Genomic DNA, 18,130 nt, shown 5'->3' on the forward strand with positions numbered 1-18,130 from the left:
ACATAAAATGTTTACATGGCTGTTCTTGTTATTACAGACATGTTATCAGCACTCTGCCCCAGCTCAGACAGTGTGATTTCATAACCAAACTGTCTTAAAATAGTGCTATAATGATGTCACAAGTAGCCCAATATAAAGGCATATGATCATGATAACTATCTGAGGATCAAATGACAATACAGAACGTGCTGCGAACTAAGTTGACAATATTATTAAATTATCAGGATCAAGTAAAACATGAGAAATCATTGCTACCCATGAAACAAAATAACTGAAAGGGTTAAGGACATAGTTTTAAAAATCCATTCATCCATTTGGGACTGGGTTAGTAGGCGGGGCGGTGAACTGAGGCAAGACAGTATGAGGACTGCTGACAGGAGGTTCTGTTCCCTGCATGTTGATGAATAGTAATATGTTCCAATAATTCCCTCCACTAGGATATCCGCCTCGAATGACCAGCCAGGCTCCACAAAGAGAAAGGTCCTTCACGCTCCACACACCAGGATTTACAAGTCAGTTTATTGGGTATATGCCAGTCACTGCTCCAAGCAGACTAGACCTGGATCCCATGACTCTCATGTCAAGGGTTCTCACTTCTTTGCTTGGTTGATTTATTGAAAGAAGATTTGGATTGTGGACTATGCACTTGTCAAAACAGTCAGATATGGCTTTGAAGAGCTGGGAATGTTTTTCCATAGAGCCGATGCAGTTCCAACCTACCGAGCTACACTATGGTCTAGCAATATTGCTGGGACCACAATGTGAGTAAATGTTAGTAAATAAGAGACACTTCCATCATGTTCTAGACTTAATGATTGGTAGTTTTTTGTTTTTCTCGGTTGATGTTTTCAGTAAAATGTGTGGAAAGTGGCAAGAATGGGAAAGGATTCTGAACTTATTCTAACAAGTGTTTAGTGTATTTTTAAGTGCACATGTCCAGTAAAATAAGCCATACCTATGTGGTATTTAAGACATTTTTACTGGAGTCGAGGGTTGTTCGCATCTGGCAAAAATATTTAGGAAACGTTGTGGCAAAGCATCAAAAGTAACATGCGGTAATAAAATTGCTTGAATTTAGATAGAAGGTAAACCGAACTGGCCAGGTAAGTTCTCTAAAGCCTGTATAATTCAAGGGCAACTGGGCAATCTTTGTAACAGTATTGCTGTTGTCCCTGGAGCCATCAAAGCCAGATAGTACTTCCAGCTCACTAAATTTCCAAGTCCATCTTAGTTGGGCCTTTGACTTTAAGGATATTGCGAGGTACAACAGTCAACGCTTACTCCTGCAATTGCGTGTTCTAGGTAGAACATTTAGACTATGATGCTGAAAGTTTTTCAAACATTTGGGTTGATTTCCTGGATCTCTACGAATAAAGATGCCTACATTATAGCAGTTATAATACATTCTGCCAGATTCTTCTCTGACATAGTAACGCAAGTATATTTATATAAGCGGTCTAGATAGTAGATTGCAATGTACATTAGAACCGTTTTGTTTATACAGCAGACCTAACATTAATTGTAGACCTCGTAGCACAATAGCAGTGAAATTTGAAACAATATAACATGGACTGAGAGACTTAATGTTGCCTATTGCAAAATGCATCCGCGGTCTGTGCAGGTAACAGCGGTGAGGAGGTGGGGCGAGTAAGGCGGGATTTCAAGAGACGATGCCGGGATACAATTAAATAAATCATTAATTTTCCCACGGCATTGTCCCTCACAATCCCCCCTTACTTGGCCCCACCGATGTTACCTACACAGACCGTGGCTGGCAAAATGTATATTCTAATTTTAAGAAATGTAAAGACTGACCTAGCTCTCTTACCACTCAAGATAAATATAATGTGCAAGGAATTCTTTTTAACCCCTTCGATGCTGATGACGGAACGGTTCCGTCATCAGTGTCGGTTGAGCTGTGCTGATGACGGAACCGTTCCATCATGACTCCGCCCGCGCAAGGCGGAGTCAGCACAGGCGGGGAATACGCCCCGCATGCAAGGGGTTAAACCAGATAACATTTCATTTAGGTAAAAAAAAATATGCAAATAAATAATCAAAGTTCACAATAGCATGAAACTGGTCTGATAATTCCATGTAATGTCTTGTTATGCGGATCTATTCCAATTCTAGAGGAAGTTTACAATTCAGCCAGGGAAACTTGTATTAGCGAAAGAGCAGCATCTGGCTTTCATGCGGTCTAAGGACTTGCAGTTTAGTCATACTTAGTCCTTGCAAGGGGATGCACGTGGTGTTTCTGGATTGGTCTTTGGCAGACACCATGTAGGTTCGATATGATTTTGCTTGGAATGGTCGCTCTCTTTTCAAGGGTAGGGTAAGCATGTACTGCTGTTGGCCATGCTGTACTGTACTTCTATGTGTGATGGTGAAGCTGGATAACAGATTTTTCACCAGGCAAAAGCAAAATGCACTGGCTTTAACAAAGCTTATTTTTTTAATAATAAACAAGGAATATGGTCGCCACAATGTTTGTAATTTCAAAACTGCATTATTCATGCCCAAATCCCAAAATTACTATTTCAATAGTTACTGTGACTAAATGGGATGTATTTTATGGTGTGGTTGTGCGACCTCACCGTGTTAATACACTTACCAACCCCTTTAGGTCCAGTAGGTTTAGTCTGTAATCCCTCAGCACAACCCTCTGTAGATACGGCACTGAGCAGCAAGGCTTACACAGAGGAATGAGTGTCAGGCATTTAAACAGCAGCAAAACAGTTGCAGAAATCGACATGACACTCAAGAAATTTGACAGCAATTTATAAAAATAGACTGTATTATGATATGGATTTAGACACTAGAACGAAACATATCCACTGGAGGGTTCTGGAGATCTAGATTCTACAAGCAATATTAAATCAAAGCACTTTCACTCAACTGTGAACAAGCCTTGGCAAGATAATCAAATTCAACAATAAAAAACTTTTTCAAAGAGGTAACAGCTGAAGTTGGCTAGAAGTACTTAGGGCAAACAACTCTGGCAGGGAGCTTGTCAGGGGGACCGACAAGGTCCACAATAACAGTTACCTTCACATGTGGAGCAGTCTTTCAGCAGTTCCAGGTTTTTTATCTGTGTTGCAGTGGATCCCTCTGGATTGGTCCTGATGCAAGGGATGAAGGGAAGTTTGTGGAAGATACTCTTTGGGCTCGATTACGATGTCATCTGGAAAGCAGTCCAACCAAATCAGTTTAGGAATGGTTTTCGAACGACTCGAAGAGTCCAACCGACCGATTACAGTGTGTCCGAACACCGTTCGGACGGACTCCCATTGACTTCAAAGGGAGCCTGTGTTCTGAATGAGAATACAGGCTCCCATTGAGAAAAGGGGGGTTGGGGAAACCTTGCAGCCTGTGGCAGGCACCCCATGGTGCCTGCCTAACTGTGAATGCAGGGAAAGGGGGACCCATGGATACCCCCATGGGCCTCATTCTGAGGACCCCGGGTGCAGGGGGGCCTCCTACGGGCCCCCAAAGTCAGATTCCGTCAGCCGATCCGTGTTGGAACACCTGACTCGGAAAGGCTGTCCAAATACAACATCCTAATCCCTCGTCCGGAAACGCGGCTTGTTGACCTGTACGAGTTGGCTCCGAATGACACCGTTACTCCAAATGCCGTTCAGAACCGAGTCGGACAGTTCAGACATTTTAGGAACGTCGGAAACAAGGTTTCCGAATCTGATTCGAATGAATGGGCTGCCATTCGTAGCCTTCCCGGACTGCATCGAAATTGACCCCTAAGGGTACAATGGATGTGAAACAGTGAACAGGGGTCTTCCTGCAGGGATTCCTCAGTTCATGGAGATGGTGAATGGGTCCTAGTGGCAGGTTTGTTGTCCCACGAAGACCATTCCGATCTGCCTGAATTCCAGCTACCACTGGATTACTAGTCATCCATTGTCGCAGTCACAGGTCTATCCTTCTGGGTCGATAACTTTCACGCCGCGGGTCCCAGCAACTCTACAAAGCACACTCAAGCTCAGCATACTCAGGTACAACTCTGTGCATTGGCTCTTAATCATTGGTGCTGCACGGCAGCAGCTTGAAAACTTTGGGTTACCAATTTGCCCGACCAGGCTTCTTCAGCTATTGTATCCCTGTGCTGCGAAGAGGTCAGTCAGTTGGCCCTTGGAGTTCTCTTGGCTTGACTGGACTCTGGAGACAACTTCTTCTTGTACAGGGCACAGCAGACACAGTCCCTCGCTTTGCTAGCCACCAGGTGCAGTCCTCATCTGTGCAGCCTCCCTTTGCAGGTCTCTCATTGCAGCACGGCAGTCATTCTTCGGTCCTTCCTCCGAGTCGGTTGAGATCTGAGGTATGGATGCCATGGTGCCCTCTGGGCAGGATGTGGGTGGTAGCCAAAGGGCTACCAGATTTCCTTCCACATAGTGACACTTTCCTGTGGAGCGTGGCATCTGGTTATCCCAAGATGCAACTTTCTGCCCAATCCCAAGATGACGAGATCCCCCACTCCAGGTGTACAGACCTCGCTAACCCACCCCAGGGTGTGGCTACCTCAGGGCTACAAGCCCTTGGGGAAACTGGTTTTCCTTCAATGCTCCCTGTGCCAGCCTGTCTTCTCAACAATGGGGCAGCTTTACCCCCTGGTGTCCCACACCTGCTCTTCAAAGGCTACTTAACGTTTGGAGCCTGCTATTGGGGAATAACACCACAGTGGCTGCCTGCAGGAGGGAGGTAATACCTCCCTGGCATGAAATCCCTCACTCTTTTCCTCCAGGAGAATCCTTGGCAGTTTCTCCAGGAGGGCAGAGAGCGGTCTCATGGAGCAGGCTCCATGTGTGCCAGGGAATGCACAGGAGCTCTAAGGGCAACAAAGTATCAGCTTTGCTACAGCTGCACACTAGTTACATTAATTTCGACTTGAGATGCAAGTCGCACTTAATGTAACAAGTTGTTTGATACCTTTGAGTGCCTACTTTGGTTGCAACATTAAGGAGTTAGCATAACTGAGAGGTTAGCATGTAACCCTGTACTCAACAATTGAGAGACCAAGACTTTCCACCGTAAAAACAGTTGTTTCACATGTTTTACTATCAGGACATGTACAGTGCATGTCCTACCTGTGTCATATGTTGTACCCTGCCTTTGGGGCTCAGTTGACTTGCCAGAGGGGTGAGTTACACACATGTCCAGGGGCAGTTGTGGCTTTACCATTGCTTCCAATGGCAAATCCAGGTTAGAAGTGCACAACTGCTCTACCAGTCTGCATAGGCGGACTGGGGGACTTGTTTTGCTTGAGGGACCTCCAAGGTGGCACAATCAGTGCTGCAAGCCCTGACCCAGACCTTACTAGTCCTGGGTACCAGGGTACCATTTAGTAGCTAGTGACATACACATAAGTTAGCCATTTCCAATTGGGTATGGCCAATTCGACATACACTTTTAGGGTCATGGCACTGGCATGGAGATCTGGTTAGCAGGCCACAGCGCACTCTCAGGGTCAAAAACTCAGCAGATTCAGTCGAAAAACTTGTTGGTGACCATACGAAAAAAGAAGCATTTCCTAACAGTTACTATATTTTGGCAGATTATAAAATAATAAAAAAAAGACTCAGTATAAAAAAATAAAATAAAAAAATAACCACACAATTTGTGTCAAAATGTCCTTTAATTTAGGGGTTTGAAACAAAACACAAACCTAGCTCTAAGACACAGTAAAGATCAATCAGAAGTCTGGTTGAAACCAAATGAAAGAACCCAGGACAAGTGGGAGAAGGAAACATAAATTGTATAGTAAAATTATTACTTTATATCAAACATATGTTACAGAATTACACATTTTCTTTACCCACACATTTACAAGTTTAGGCACAGGAATCACATGATTTTTGTCCAAACACCAAAGCCAGGATCAGAGCCATGATCGATGCTATGAAAGGTAACTAATCAAACCACTGTATTAAATATTAAATGTCTTTCTATTGATTCTTCACTGCCTCCATTAGGCTCTTGTGAACGAGTTGCTTATAGTGCCATTAATTTGCATTATTTGCCGTTTAACATCAGAAGTGAGAAGACCATGTGCATCGTTTTATTGGCACAAGACACTTTAAAAACAAATTTTAATTAAAAAATCAACAATGTAAATCTATGCAACTTTTAAAAGAGCTCTATCTTTACTTGTGGGTCACGAATAGGCCCAGGTGAAACTTTCATTACACCAGTGTAATCTTGCACAACTTCCCGCATTTTGAATTACGCTTACTACACAAAATGCCCAAATTACACCATTACGGCACATCGCATGATGTTCTGTTCATTCTGGGAAAAACTCAATCATGTGATCAATACAAAAAAAAACAACACAAAGGGCTGCTGTTTGTATCATGTGCGATTTCGCTCTATTTTTTAGTGCTAAAGGTTTTCTTGAAGAGGATGCATTTCATGCTAAACAAAATAGTGCTAAAAGCCAGGATTGGTTTTTTTCACATAATTTTCATGAAATGCGACGGAGTTATGCAAAAGGAAATGGTGAAAAATGTGCACACACTTAGGGCCTGATTCAGTTCTTGGCAGACGGGTTATTCCCTCACAACGGTGACGGATATCCTGGCCGCCAAAATATAAATCCCATTATATCCTATGGGATTTATATTTCGGCAAACGGGATATCTGTCACCGCTGTGACGGATTAACCCGTCCGCCAAGATCTAAATGAGGCACTTAGTCATAAGTACAAGCCCCCGGATGTCTCATTCTAGATTTCATGGTCTGCAGAACTAATCTCAATGTGCCGACGCATGGTAACACTTTCTACTTGTCAGGCAATGGGCGTAATGCAAGTACGATACTAAACAAACATTAGAAATGCAATGGGCCTCGCATGTTTTTGAGTTAGAGCTATTGGCATAGCTCAATAGCTACCGGACAGAAATTGCCACTTTGTAGGTGCCGAACAAAGCACAGTTCCGCGAAACAGCCTGAAAGCCTAAAACGATGTTGATAGCCTACAAAATAAAAAGGCAGATCAGGATGACTAGGAAGAACCGCGGACGTATTGGGATGGCCTCGCAAGCAAACTGAGTGAAATCACCTGGGTGTGACCCAAGCATGCAAAGGCGGGAGAATCAGACCCAATGCACCAATAAAAAACCCATATTTCTAAATGGCACAGCAACGAACAAATGGCAATTCCTGGGCATGCTAAAAGCTGACAGAGGAGACAATAACAGGTCTTGCAGACTCACATAAAATAAAAGATCCACAGACCAAGCCCAAGTGCAATCCGAACATTAGAAAAGAAAAAAGAGGACGAGGACGGAAAAGTGATTCAAAGAAACTAGTCTAAAAAAATATAAGTCCTGCACAAGGGCTCTTACAGCTGGAACACACCTAGTTTCAGAGCGATAATATTAAACTCAAATGCTATTTTCGAGAATAGCAACAAACCATTTTACATTCTGAGAGGAGGAAAAAAAGAAACATAATACCAAAACTCAATCCACAACAAAGTATTTACACACCTTCAAATTTATAACTTTTACAAAATCGATTTGAAAAAAAAAAAACGCACAAGACCTTAGCGTCTCAGGCAAAGATGCCCACCACCCACTCTCTTCCACCTTAAAGATGGGATCACCTACCTGGTAAAAAAGGGATGATTCTCTGCTTGGGGTCTTTCTGTCCACCTTCCATTGGAAACTTGTCCAACATCTGCATCTGCAAGAGGGCACACAATGAGAGAGAGGGTGAGCAGGCTTGTTGAGTATTCAAGATGGTGGTACTTGCTGGACCTCTGAAGAAGGGCCCATATACGGTCATCTTCTATTCCCGAACTATCATCAACCTGTGGGGATGGTCAGTCAGCGCGGGTACCACTGGATGGGGAAACTGGGACATGGGGACTGGAATGTTTAAATGAACTATAGCTTCAAAAGAAATAGGGGGAGGCTACTCTGGAACCAAACTAATCATGAGTTCTGGCAAAAACCAACAGAAGTGATTACTAAACCATAGAACAAGACACCCATCCTTTGTATCCTTAAGTAATTTTTAGAAACAGAGATTGAAGACAGTTAATCAATGCCTTGCCCATCTAGTCTGTCTATTTTCCTAACTCCTACAACACTATAAACCCCACTTAGTCACTAACTCACTTTTTTATTGCACATTAATAACTCCATGGTTGTCCCAGGTCTTTTCGCTGGAAAAATTATCAGTTCATGTGCCCCCTCTATTAGGTGACTAAATTTCTTATGTTATCCCCCAGTCGAGCACCTCTGCAAATTTTATATCATTACACTCGTTTTAGAGTCACAAATCTGCTAAAAGGTACACCCGCTTGTGTTGTATTAACTCTGTGCAGACAGACATTACATATCTGTGTCATATCCATCACCACTGTCCCTTTGTACTCTATACAGTTGTAAGCCGTTGCATCTGGCTCCATACAATTTCTGGGCCTCTCACCATCTCTCCCTCTCAATATCTTAACTATTTCCAAATCTTTCATCATCCATCTTTAAAAGTGGACTTCATAACTTCACACAATGTTTGATTTCCGCCAAAAACTTAACACACTATTCCTACTGGGGCCTCAAGAATTTGTCAAAATGCTCCAGTGTTGATACAAATTGGTCACAAAATGTACTGTATTCTAATTTCAAAGTCTCCACAAGTGATAGTTTTTATCGTTCCCAACTTTTTCTGTACCCACTTTTCACACAAGCTGCATCACTCATGCCATCGTTCTTCCAACGCCTTATCAAAATCTCCTTCCTTTTCTACTGATTTTTCACTTTCTTTCTCCTTTCCTATTCCACCAATTCTTCTCCCTTTGTGGTTGCATCATCTACTCCTGGCAACTTGCTCTTGGAGTCCAAAATGTAATCCCACCAGGTCTAGACAGCAAACCAGTATATCATATCCCAAGGTTCATGCTTCGACTTCATTAAGTAATGTCTCCAAGCCTTAATCAACAACGGACTGCACAGCTTTTTCTAAGCAAAGGAGATGAGGGAGCAAGGAAAAAAGGTGGAAAGGCTAGTATAGTAGTCAGACACGGTTATCCCGTTCGTCATTAAGGCCTAGATTGTGCAGAACTGGACAGAGTATGGATATTCTCTATTACTTCTGGAATGCCATCCATCGGGACCAAAATGGCAGCAGAAAGCGATTTGAAGGATTTGGAATGATAAGCAGCAATCCCGTTCCAAGATGGTCATCACCCATTTCATAATGTAACCTCATTCCAAGACAGCCACTTTCAGGTAATCTCAGAGTTTCTTAATGTAAATGGAAAGAAATATAGTATGCCCTATTTTGGTCCATAAAAAGGGAGTAAAATAGTGCTTCTCATTGCCTCAGCAAGAAGAAAATTATATCAACCACAGTGCACCAAAGCTGATGGGTAATGTGGGCTGATCTACTGTCACATGGTGCATGCTGTTGTACAGTGACAGTTGAAAACTGCAATAGATGAAGATGATTGGTCTAAACCCTGATTGGGTATGTATATATGTTTGGTTTTCATTGTGATTTTTGGGGGAAATATGAAGCTGGTGTACCAACTAAAGCTGTCTCTAGCCAGACCTAAATAGCAGTACTTGGGGTGGAGGCAGAGTGACGGGAGAGAAATTAAGAATGGGAGAGGACAGACACAGCCAGAAGAGGTGAATAAGGGAGATAGAAGAATGAAATATGAGGAAGTCAGACAGAAAGGCAGAGAAATCAGAAAAGGATAGTGTCAGACCGGACATCTTTGTTATAGTCTTCCCCCAAACATTTGGCTTTCACCCCTACTGTTTTTGAAAATGTGTTTTTGTTTGTCATTAGGCCTCTGTGCACTTCACCACTGCTAACCAGTGCTTAAGTGCTTGCTCTCTCTCCCTAAAACATGGCTGAAGTGGCTTACACCGGATTAGCACATTTACAAGTCCCTAGTATATGGTACTACATGTACCCAGGGCCTGCACATGAAAAAATATTCCTGCAGCACCCATTGTGCCACCCACTACAATAGCCCTATAAAACTTGTCTCAGGCCTGCCATTGCAACCTGTACTGCAGTTTTAAACTGTCAATTCTGCCTGGAAAAATAAATCTTTTACCAAGCCTACACCTTCCTTTTCGTCACCCCTATGAAAACCTCTAAATATCCCATAGATCATGGTACACAGTATTTAAAAATAAGGATGTGTGTTTTTAAGTTTTACCTGACCTGGTATGAAAAATTCCTACATTTGTTATTCCACAACTGCAAGGCCTACCTCTCCTATAGGATAACATTGGGTACCTTATTACATTTAATATGTGCTAACCTTTGATTAGGAGAAGGTAGAAATAACATGTTTAGACTCAAATGAATTGTGATTTAAAGACCTCTTTAATGGTAAAGTTGGATTTTAAGTTACAATTCTGAAAATGCCACTTTCAGAAAGTGGCATTTTCTTGTCCTATATGGTGCCCAATGACAGTGTCCTGGGTCACAATACCGTGAGTAGCTTAGCTGTTGGGCTTTGTTTAATCCTCCAATACAGTCAGACAAACAAAGAGGACTAGGAGATGGCAGGATGGCCGTGGGCGGAGCAATTTCCTGCCCCACTTCAAATTAAAGGGGCTGCCTCCAGCACACTCTCAAAGGAATCTGATACTAGCTTTTGTCACACCAGACTTCTTAGATCTTTAGTAGAGGAAGGGAAGAACTTTACTGAACGAGGTGTGTGGGTAGCCTAGAAAACTCCCCCACTTCAAAGAATGACACCAGGTATCAAAAATGGACCTTCAGGACACCTCTTCAGTACACTCCTGGACCTGTGGACATTACAGAAGGACTGCCTTGTTCCCCAGAGGACTGCCTTGCTGGTACCAGAAGAGTACCCTTTTGCTTGAGGCCAGAGTTGTTCCCCAGAGGGCTGCCCTGCTGCTTGAGACCTGCCTTGTTCTTCAGAGGACAGCGCTGCTGCTTGAGGAAAGGGCTGCTGTCTGAGAAGGAAGGCTGAACCTGCTACCTTCATCATGGGCTAACCTGAGTGACTCTAGGGGTCATTTAGATGATCTTCTGACTGAGCTACAGGGACACAACAAGCTCCAGAAGCCTCCCTGCGACTGCCCGGCTGACTTGCTGCACTGGACCTGCAACATTGTCCTAAGAATTTAGTTCAAGTAACGATTTATAAGATACGCATGAGACCTTATGAGAGCGCAGTGAAAATGACTAAGAGATTCTAACAATGTACCCGGATTAATGGAACTAACCTATTCTGAAGACTCTGATGTGTAACACAAGATTTATGGACAAGAATGTTTATATCCCTCAACACTGGTGTGAAAGCTCTCAACATTGCTGCAAATTTCCTCTATTCTTTGAAATAAAGATTTTCAAAGATACAGTAACATTAACGGTTATCCCTCTTCTTTTCAAAAATAAATCCAGCTACATGTAGTCTTGCTATCCTTCAGATCACTGTTTGTAAAAAGTCCTGCAATCTAGAGCCACAATCGAAGTCTTGAAGCAGTCGACAGGATCCAGAAGAAGTTACCTTTCTTTGAATAACAATTTCTGTTGGAGATCTAATCTTCCTGCAGATTAATTAGTTTATGAATTATACTTCCAAGCTTCAGGTTGTTCTGGAAAGCTTTTCCCCATCAATATTTCTCCATCGCCACCACGTGGTGTCATGCAGCTTCAGCCGCAACTATACCTCTCAAAACGACAACACTGAAGAATAATAGGGGTAAACAGGTGCACTGATATTAGTTCCATGTTTTTCTGCACCTCATCAACACAGGTATGGAATTCTCTCTTTCTCTCAGAGTCTCACAAATGCAATTCCTAAGCATTGAGACAATAACAAGATCACGTCTCCTTCAAAAGTTTCAGGCCTTGCCGCAGAAGGCACAAGAATATATTCCTTTTGGATCCACATGTCATCTGCATGTGATGTCTAAGTTCAGAGTACAAATGCTTAAGTTGCAGTTCTACGGAATGTAGAACTGTCTCCCTGGGCACTAGGTTGACTGCTGCATAAAGTCAGCTCAATTTCAATAGACAAAAAAAATCCTCAATTCTTGTTCTTTTAAACTTCAATGATAACTTTATTGTTCATTTATTCGATGTTGCAGTCACATCCAATATGATTTCATTCTTAATGTTTCATTTGAATTTAGTCGTAACTATCCATGTTGTACGCTGTTTTTATACCCAATGCATTTCGGTGTACAACGCCTTCATCAGGGGGTAATCTAGAAAAATACAAAGTGTACATAAGTGTAATGCATGAAATAATCCACAATAACATCCCTATCTAATTAAGATTGTTATGTAATTTCATTGTTAGTGAGTTCATCGATAGTACGTTATATGTGTGTTTATCTATGGATCGAATGTATCTGTTATCTTTCAACTCTCCTAGTTGCATACTCGATATCCGGCGCATTTCATTATATCATCTGTTTAAGAGCTAATGCCTTCCTTACTGAGTTAACAAGCATTTGCAATCCAATAGGTCTCGCATTAGGAAAGTTTGAGCTATTGGTATTGTAAATGACAATTTTTTCATTTATGTGTTGGATTTGAAAATAGCGAAATTAATAGCTTCATCATTTACAATGCCAATAGCTATAATGTTTGCAAATGTGACACCTATAGCATTTGTAATGCAATATGTGTTGTATTTACGTGACTTAGATGTATTGATATTACAAATAACAATGGCTTTTAATTTTTTCAAATAATTAATACTTGAATAAAATTTATTGTAATTTTTAATGGCAATAGCTTAAACTTTTGTAAATAATTTTTGTGAAGATTATGTTCATTGTATTTTATTGTGACGAAAATCCAAGAACAGAAGTGAAATATTAACATCTTTTTGTGACATTTGTAATAAAGCTTGAAACATTGAGAGAACATATTTAAACCAGTTGTTGTTGATTGTTGAATGGTTGCACATATTGATGCTGTGGTGGCGAGGAGTGATAGATAGAGGGAGGGCGATAGATAGAGTGAGGGCGATAGATAGATAGATAGATAGATAGAGTGATGGCGATAGATAGAGTGAGGGCAATCGATAGATAGAGTTTTGGCGATAGAGTGAATGCGATAGACAGATAGAGTGAGGGCGATAGAAAGATAGATGGATAGAACAGCACATGCGTGGTCTCAGACGTGACCTAAAAGCTCCTTAACCCATTACTAACATGAATATTTTTGTTCCTTTTGGTAATGCAAATGATACCTTTAACTTACATTGTAACCGTCTGTTGGTTTAATGTGTACGAGTTCACAAACACACACACGGTACCCATTTGACGTGGTGTGCTATGTGAAATGCAGAAATTACAGCTACAAATGTGTTCCATACTTAGGGCATGTTTTAGTTCTATCTCTTGCTAGGTGGCTACTGTTTAAGTAATGTGGCAAGGGTCAGAGCTGCCAAATTTGGAACTGGGGAACTAGGTTCGAGGCTAAGCCTGGGCTCAACATCCTGTGCAAATCACTGATCTCCAGTGACTACCAAAAAAAAAATGTATCCTTGTGCAATTGAACTGGTGCTCATGTAAAGTTCCTCAATACGTTAGAGTCAAGTTAGAGCTATATAAAAATGCAAACAAAAGAAGAGCAAATTAGGGAGGTTGTAAGCAATAAAAATATGAATAATGATACCACCAACGAACACCGCATCAATCCCAGACCGACAGGGGTCGGAGTTAAAATAATAGGCGTTAATCCCTTACATTGGCAGTGGTGTAGGATGAAAGGTAAAATTGGTCTCAGGATTCAAACCTGCAGGAAACGAACACACGTATAACCCACTGAGCTATCTAATTTGCTTCCCTCTAGCTGTGTCCAGAGCTCGCTAAAGAATGTTAAGGTAGAAATACCCACAGCAGCTGGACAGGCAGTGAAATGCGAAGGAGTGAATCTTTATTTTGGGAGGGCGGTTAGAGGTTTTTGGCGCCTGGTACATCCAGCTTCACAATGTGAATTGTGCACTTGGCTACACGTGGTTTCGTTTACCGCGTTACCGGTGACTTCTGACCCCATCGTTTTAGAGTATCCACCAGTGCCAGGAGCCCGGGCCAAGAATCTTCCGCACAGCAACAATAAATGTGATTTTTGGTTCACCAATCATGCTATTTTACCACAGTTCTTGGAACCAGACGGGCTAAAGGCAGCAGCAAGGGCCAGACGGGGCTAGGGTAGGATGTGGCGCTGGCGGCTGATGTTGAGAAGGTCCCTGAAAAAAAATGAAATGAATAAAAGTCCACTGTGATTGCTGCTCGTTGCTGTTTGGGAGGTGGGAGGGGAGCTACGGCGGGCGATCGCTGCTCGAAGCTGTTTGCGAGGTGGGAGGGGTGTTCTTTCCAGGCTAGCATTACAGGCGCTCTATTACATAAATAAATAACAAGCTGTACAAATGATAACCCGATCCAGGCCACGGAGTCAGACCCTTAAAGGAAACTTATAAAACAAGTAGTTGTATTTATAAATAAAAGTCCACTGCGATTGCTGCTTGTTGCTGTTTGGGAGGTGGGAGGGGAGCTACGGTGGGCGATCGCTGCCCGAAGCTGTTTGCGATGTGGGAGGCGTGTTCTTTCCAGGCTAGCATTACAGGCGCTCTATTACATAAATAATAAATAACAAGGTGTACAAATGATAACCCGATCCCGGCCACGGAGTCAGACCCTTAAAGGACACTTATAAAACAAGTAGTTGTATTTATGGGGTGTTGACGGGCAGAAATGAGAAGCGGCCGTGAAGCAGGGGGCGGGGCAGCGGAACCCTTTGATGTAGCTCACGGCCTGGCGCCCGTGAAAGTAAGAGCAATTAGGGGGGAGAAGTGAGGCCAGCGCGCACTGCGCACGATGGGGAAGCCTGTGGGAGGGAGGCTGATTGCTTTGATGTGGAAAGCATCAGGAAAGCTAAACCAGCAGGCGGATGGGAGCGCGTTCACAAGACCACATGCACTTGTGGAAATCCGCCGGCTGGTTTAGCTTTCCTGATGCAACACTAAAATTCTCCCCTATCCATTCTTGCGGAGTGGGATAGGCTTGACCTAAAAATGTTATACATCAACATGAAATCTAACATGTAAGTCGTCCTCTATAGATAAATGAGGTGGTAGAAAGGAGAGAAGGGAGGGATAACAAAAAGAATATGCTCAAGAGAGAAAACTACTGGATATACCACTTGAACGCATCGAAACCGAACGGGTTAAATGAAAGAGTGGAACTTACGTGTTACCTGTGAACAGCTCTCATTCACAACATTGGGATTGATATGAACTATAATACTGAGGTCATGGACAAGCAAGGCGTTAAATAGTTTTTTATTTAATCAATAAGGACAGCTAAATGATTGTTATAAATTGTGGTAAAGTTCAAATAAGAGTTGAGGAATGTATCATAATATTCCACTTAGTAGATCCACATCTACATAACTCCCTTAGAACGTGTCAACTATGATACAGATCGACACTATCTTAGTAAAGTTTCAAGTGGCCATTTAACAAACTAGGGTTAGGTCCCTTTCAAACTTGAAGCATAGCATCACGCATGCGTGTAAAAAAATACAAGATAGCGCTACGCGATAGAGGAGAACAAACCGAGACGTTTGAACAAACACGCGAATGCCGAGTAAGGAGCACAGAGAGCTACTAAATCAAAGGAGAGGTGAGTGGGATCAGTAGGGCGGACGCCAGTTTAAAGCGCTTAACGCTCAGAAGCCACACAATGCAAATAATATGAGCAGGAGTAACACCGGTAGGAAAACGCCCTGATTAATGTTTAAAAATGTATTGCAACTAGCGTTTATACACTGTTAAATCTTACATGGAAGGTCTACATGAAGTGCAGCAGTTAAAGCGCGAGCAGCTTGAATAGATCATTTATCTATAGAGGACGACTTACATGTTAGATTTCATGTTGATGTATAACATTTTTAACTCAGTAAGGAAGGCATTAGCTCTAACACCGATGATATAATGAAATGCGCCAGATATCGAGTATGCAACTAGGAGAGTTGAAAGATAACAGATACATTCGATCCATAGATAAACACACATATAACGTACTATCGATGAACTCACTAACAATGAAATGACATAACAATCTTAATTAGATAGGGATGCTATTGTGGATTAGCTCATGCATTACACTTATGTACACTTTGTATTTTTCTAGATTACCCCCTGATGAAGGCGTTGTACGCCGAAATGCATTGGGTATAAAAACAACGTACAACATGGATAGTTACGACTAAATTCAAATGAAACATTAAGAATGAAATCATATTGGATGTGACTGCAACATCGATTAAATGAACAATAAAGTTATCATTGAAGTTTAAAACAACAAGAATTGAGGAATTTTTTTGTCTATGGAAATTGAGCTGACTTTATGCAGCAGTCAAACTAGTGCCCAGGGAGACAGTTCTACATTCCGTAGAACTGCAACTTAAGCATTTGTACTTACACTTCTGGTGGGAGGTAAGTCCCAGGAGCACAGTAAACTGAAATAAAGGGAATCGAGAACAGCAAAAGCAGTGCACGACCCACTCTTAAGTTCAGAGTACAACATCACGGCATGCGATTCTTGTGCATTCATACACCTGAAGTCCTCAGGGAGCAAGAGGGCAAGTTTTTTGGCTAAGGCCTGTCGAAAGATGAAAAACATTCTTCGTTCCTGGACAAATTACTTACGAGGAAGTACATCTCACAAAATATGTTACCATTAAAAAAACACAAAAACAGCTAACACGAAGGTGAAGTCTTCTTCCCTGGGGTAATGGTCCTGGTCAAGTCCCAATGACATTCTCTAATACGGGACACTTCCTGTTTGTTGAAGAAGTTCCAGAAATTAAATGAGATCAGACCAGAGATCTTGGGAATATTGTGGACCTAAGTAGGTCGGCACAATCTGGCTTGCTAAACTGGATCTGTTCAGGACAGCTCTTGTATCTTGTAGGCTATCCTCAGAGGGGAGTATGATCCTTCAGGCTTAGCACTTAAGAAGTTGAAGCCTACCAAAGGCCCAACCCACTCAACCTGCTCCCCCACATGTTGAGCCAAACCTCCTTCGGTGCTGACAAAGAGATCATCCATGTAGCAGACTGTGTCGCAACTCTTGAAGCCTTTAGAGCAGGATGACCCCCCCCCCCCCCCCCCCACCAAATAGCAAACAGTACCATCTCAACGCCACAATTTTATTAGGTATAACAATCCTCATGATGCATCATTGTGTATGTGACAGCAGGAGGGGAAGTGAGGTTTCCTGTAGTGCAAGCACTACAACCCAAAGCATCTCCAGAGGCATGCAAGAGGGTAGGGCCTAGATTAATTTAACGTGAAAGTGTGCATGAGCAATCCAGCGCTACAATTATTTCTAATCAGTGCCAGTTTCTCACAGTGCCCTTAGCAAACTGTTCAGCCAGGTGAGATTCCATTCTAAAGCCAAGTCTGTTCCTCAATTTGCTAAAGCTGTGCCAGGAAAGAGTGCTTAAAAGCGTAGCCTTCTCGGAGCTGGGCGCGAGTCAATCAATCAATCAATCAAGGCATTTATAGAGCGCCCTACTCACCCGGAGGGTCTCAAGTCGAGGACACAGGTGGGTAGAGGTGGATACCGTCTACCCCACCAAGAAGCTGAGCCCCACAGAAATATGCTTCATTTTTTCAGACACCAGGACACATTCAGCAGTGCCTGCACGTTGTCTGCTTTCCTTCAGAGCAGCAACATGCAAGAGGGGACCGGGCTTTGTTATTTTAAATTCCAGCTGAGCGCAAAACAAAGGCTGGAGTTAAGGGGCCATTATGCATCCTTTTGTTGGAGTATCCTGGATGGGAACTATTGAGAGCCTCACGCCGAAATGCAATTGGGAGGAAGCAAAGGCATGCAGCTTATCACTTCACAAGTACTTAAGAGGCATGCTTTTGACTTTGTTCAGTCCCTGTATACAAGACATTTGTATGCACTGAAAGAATGACAGATGTGTTGATCTCTCCTAGGATTTACACAAATACCAATTTAAATACCACAATTTTTTTTTTCTTTTATAGCACATTTGTGCTACTCATCCCAATGCAGGCTGTCAGTGTGCTTTACATCACAAATACACATTATACATTAACAATAAATCATATTTGTGTAAATCA

General features: G+C 42.3%; 1 protein-coding gene across 3 annotated transcripts in view; it reads right to left on the bottom strand.

Moving 5' to 3' along the window:
• SH3PXD2B (SH3 and PX domains 2B) overlaps window positions 1–18,130 on the bottom strand; it is a 342,591-nt gene that overhangs the window by 168,381 nt on the left and 156,080 nt on the right. For all 3 annotated transcript variants that reach the window (XM_086931584.1, XM_086931583.1, XM_086931585.1), the window contains exon 3: window positions 7,623–7,698. In XM_086931584.1, the coding sequence (XP_086787710.1) occupies window positions 7,623–7,698 (76 nt within the window). The remainder of the gene's footprint in view (window positions 1–7,622; window positions 7,699–18,130) is intronic.

The sequence above is a fragment of the Lissotriton vulgaris genome, chromosome 7, assembly GCF_964263255.1.
Source record: "Lissotriton vulgaris chromosome 7, aLisVul1.2, whole genome shotgun sequence".
Taxonomy (NCBI): Eukaryota; Metazoa; Chordata; class Amphibia; order Caudata; family Salamandridae; genus Lissotriton; species Lissotriton vulgaris.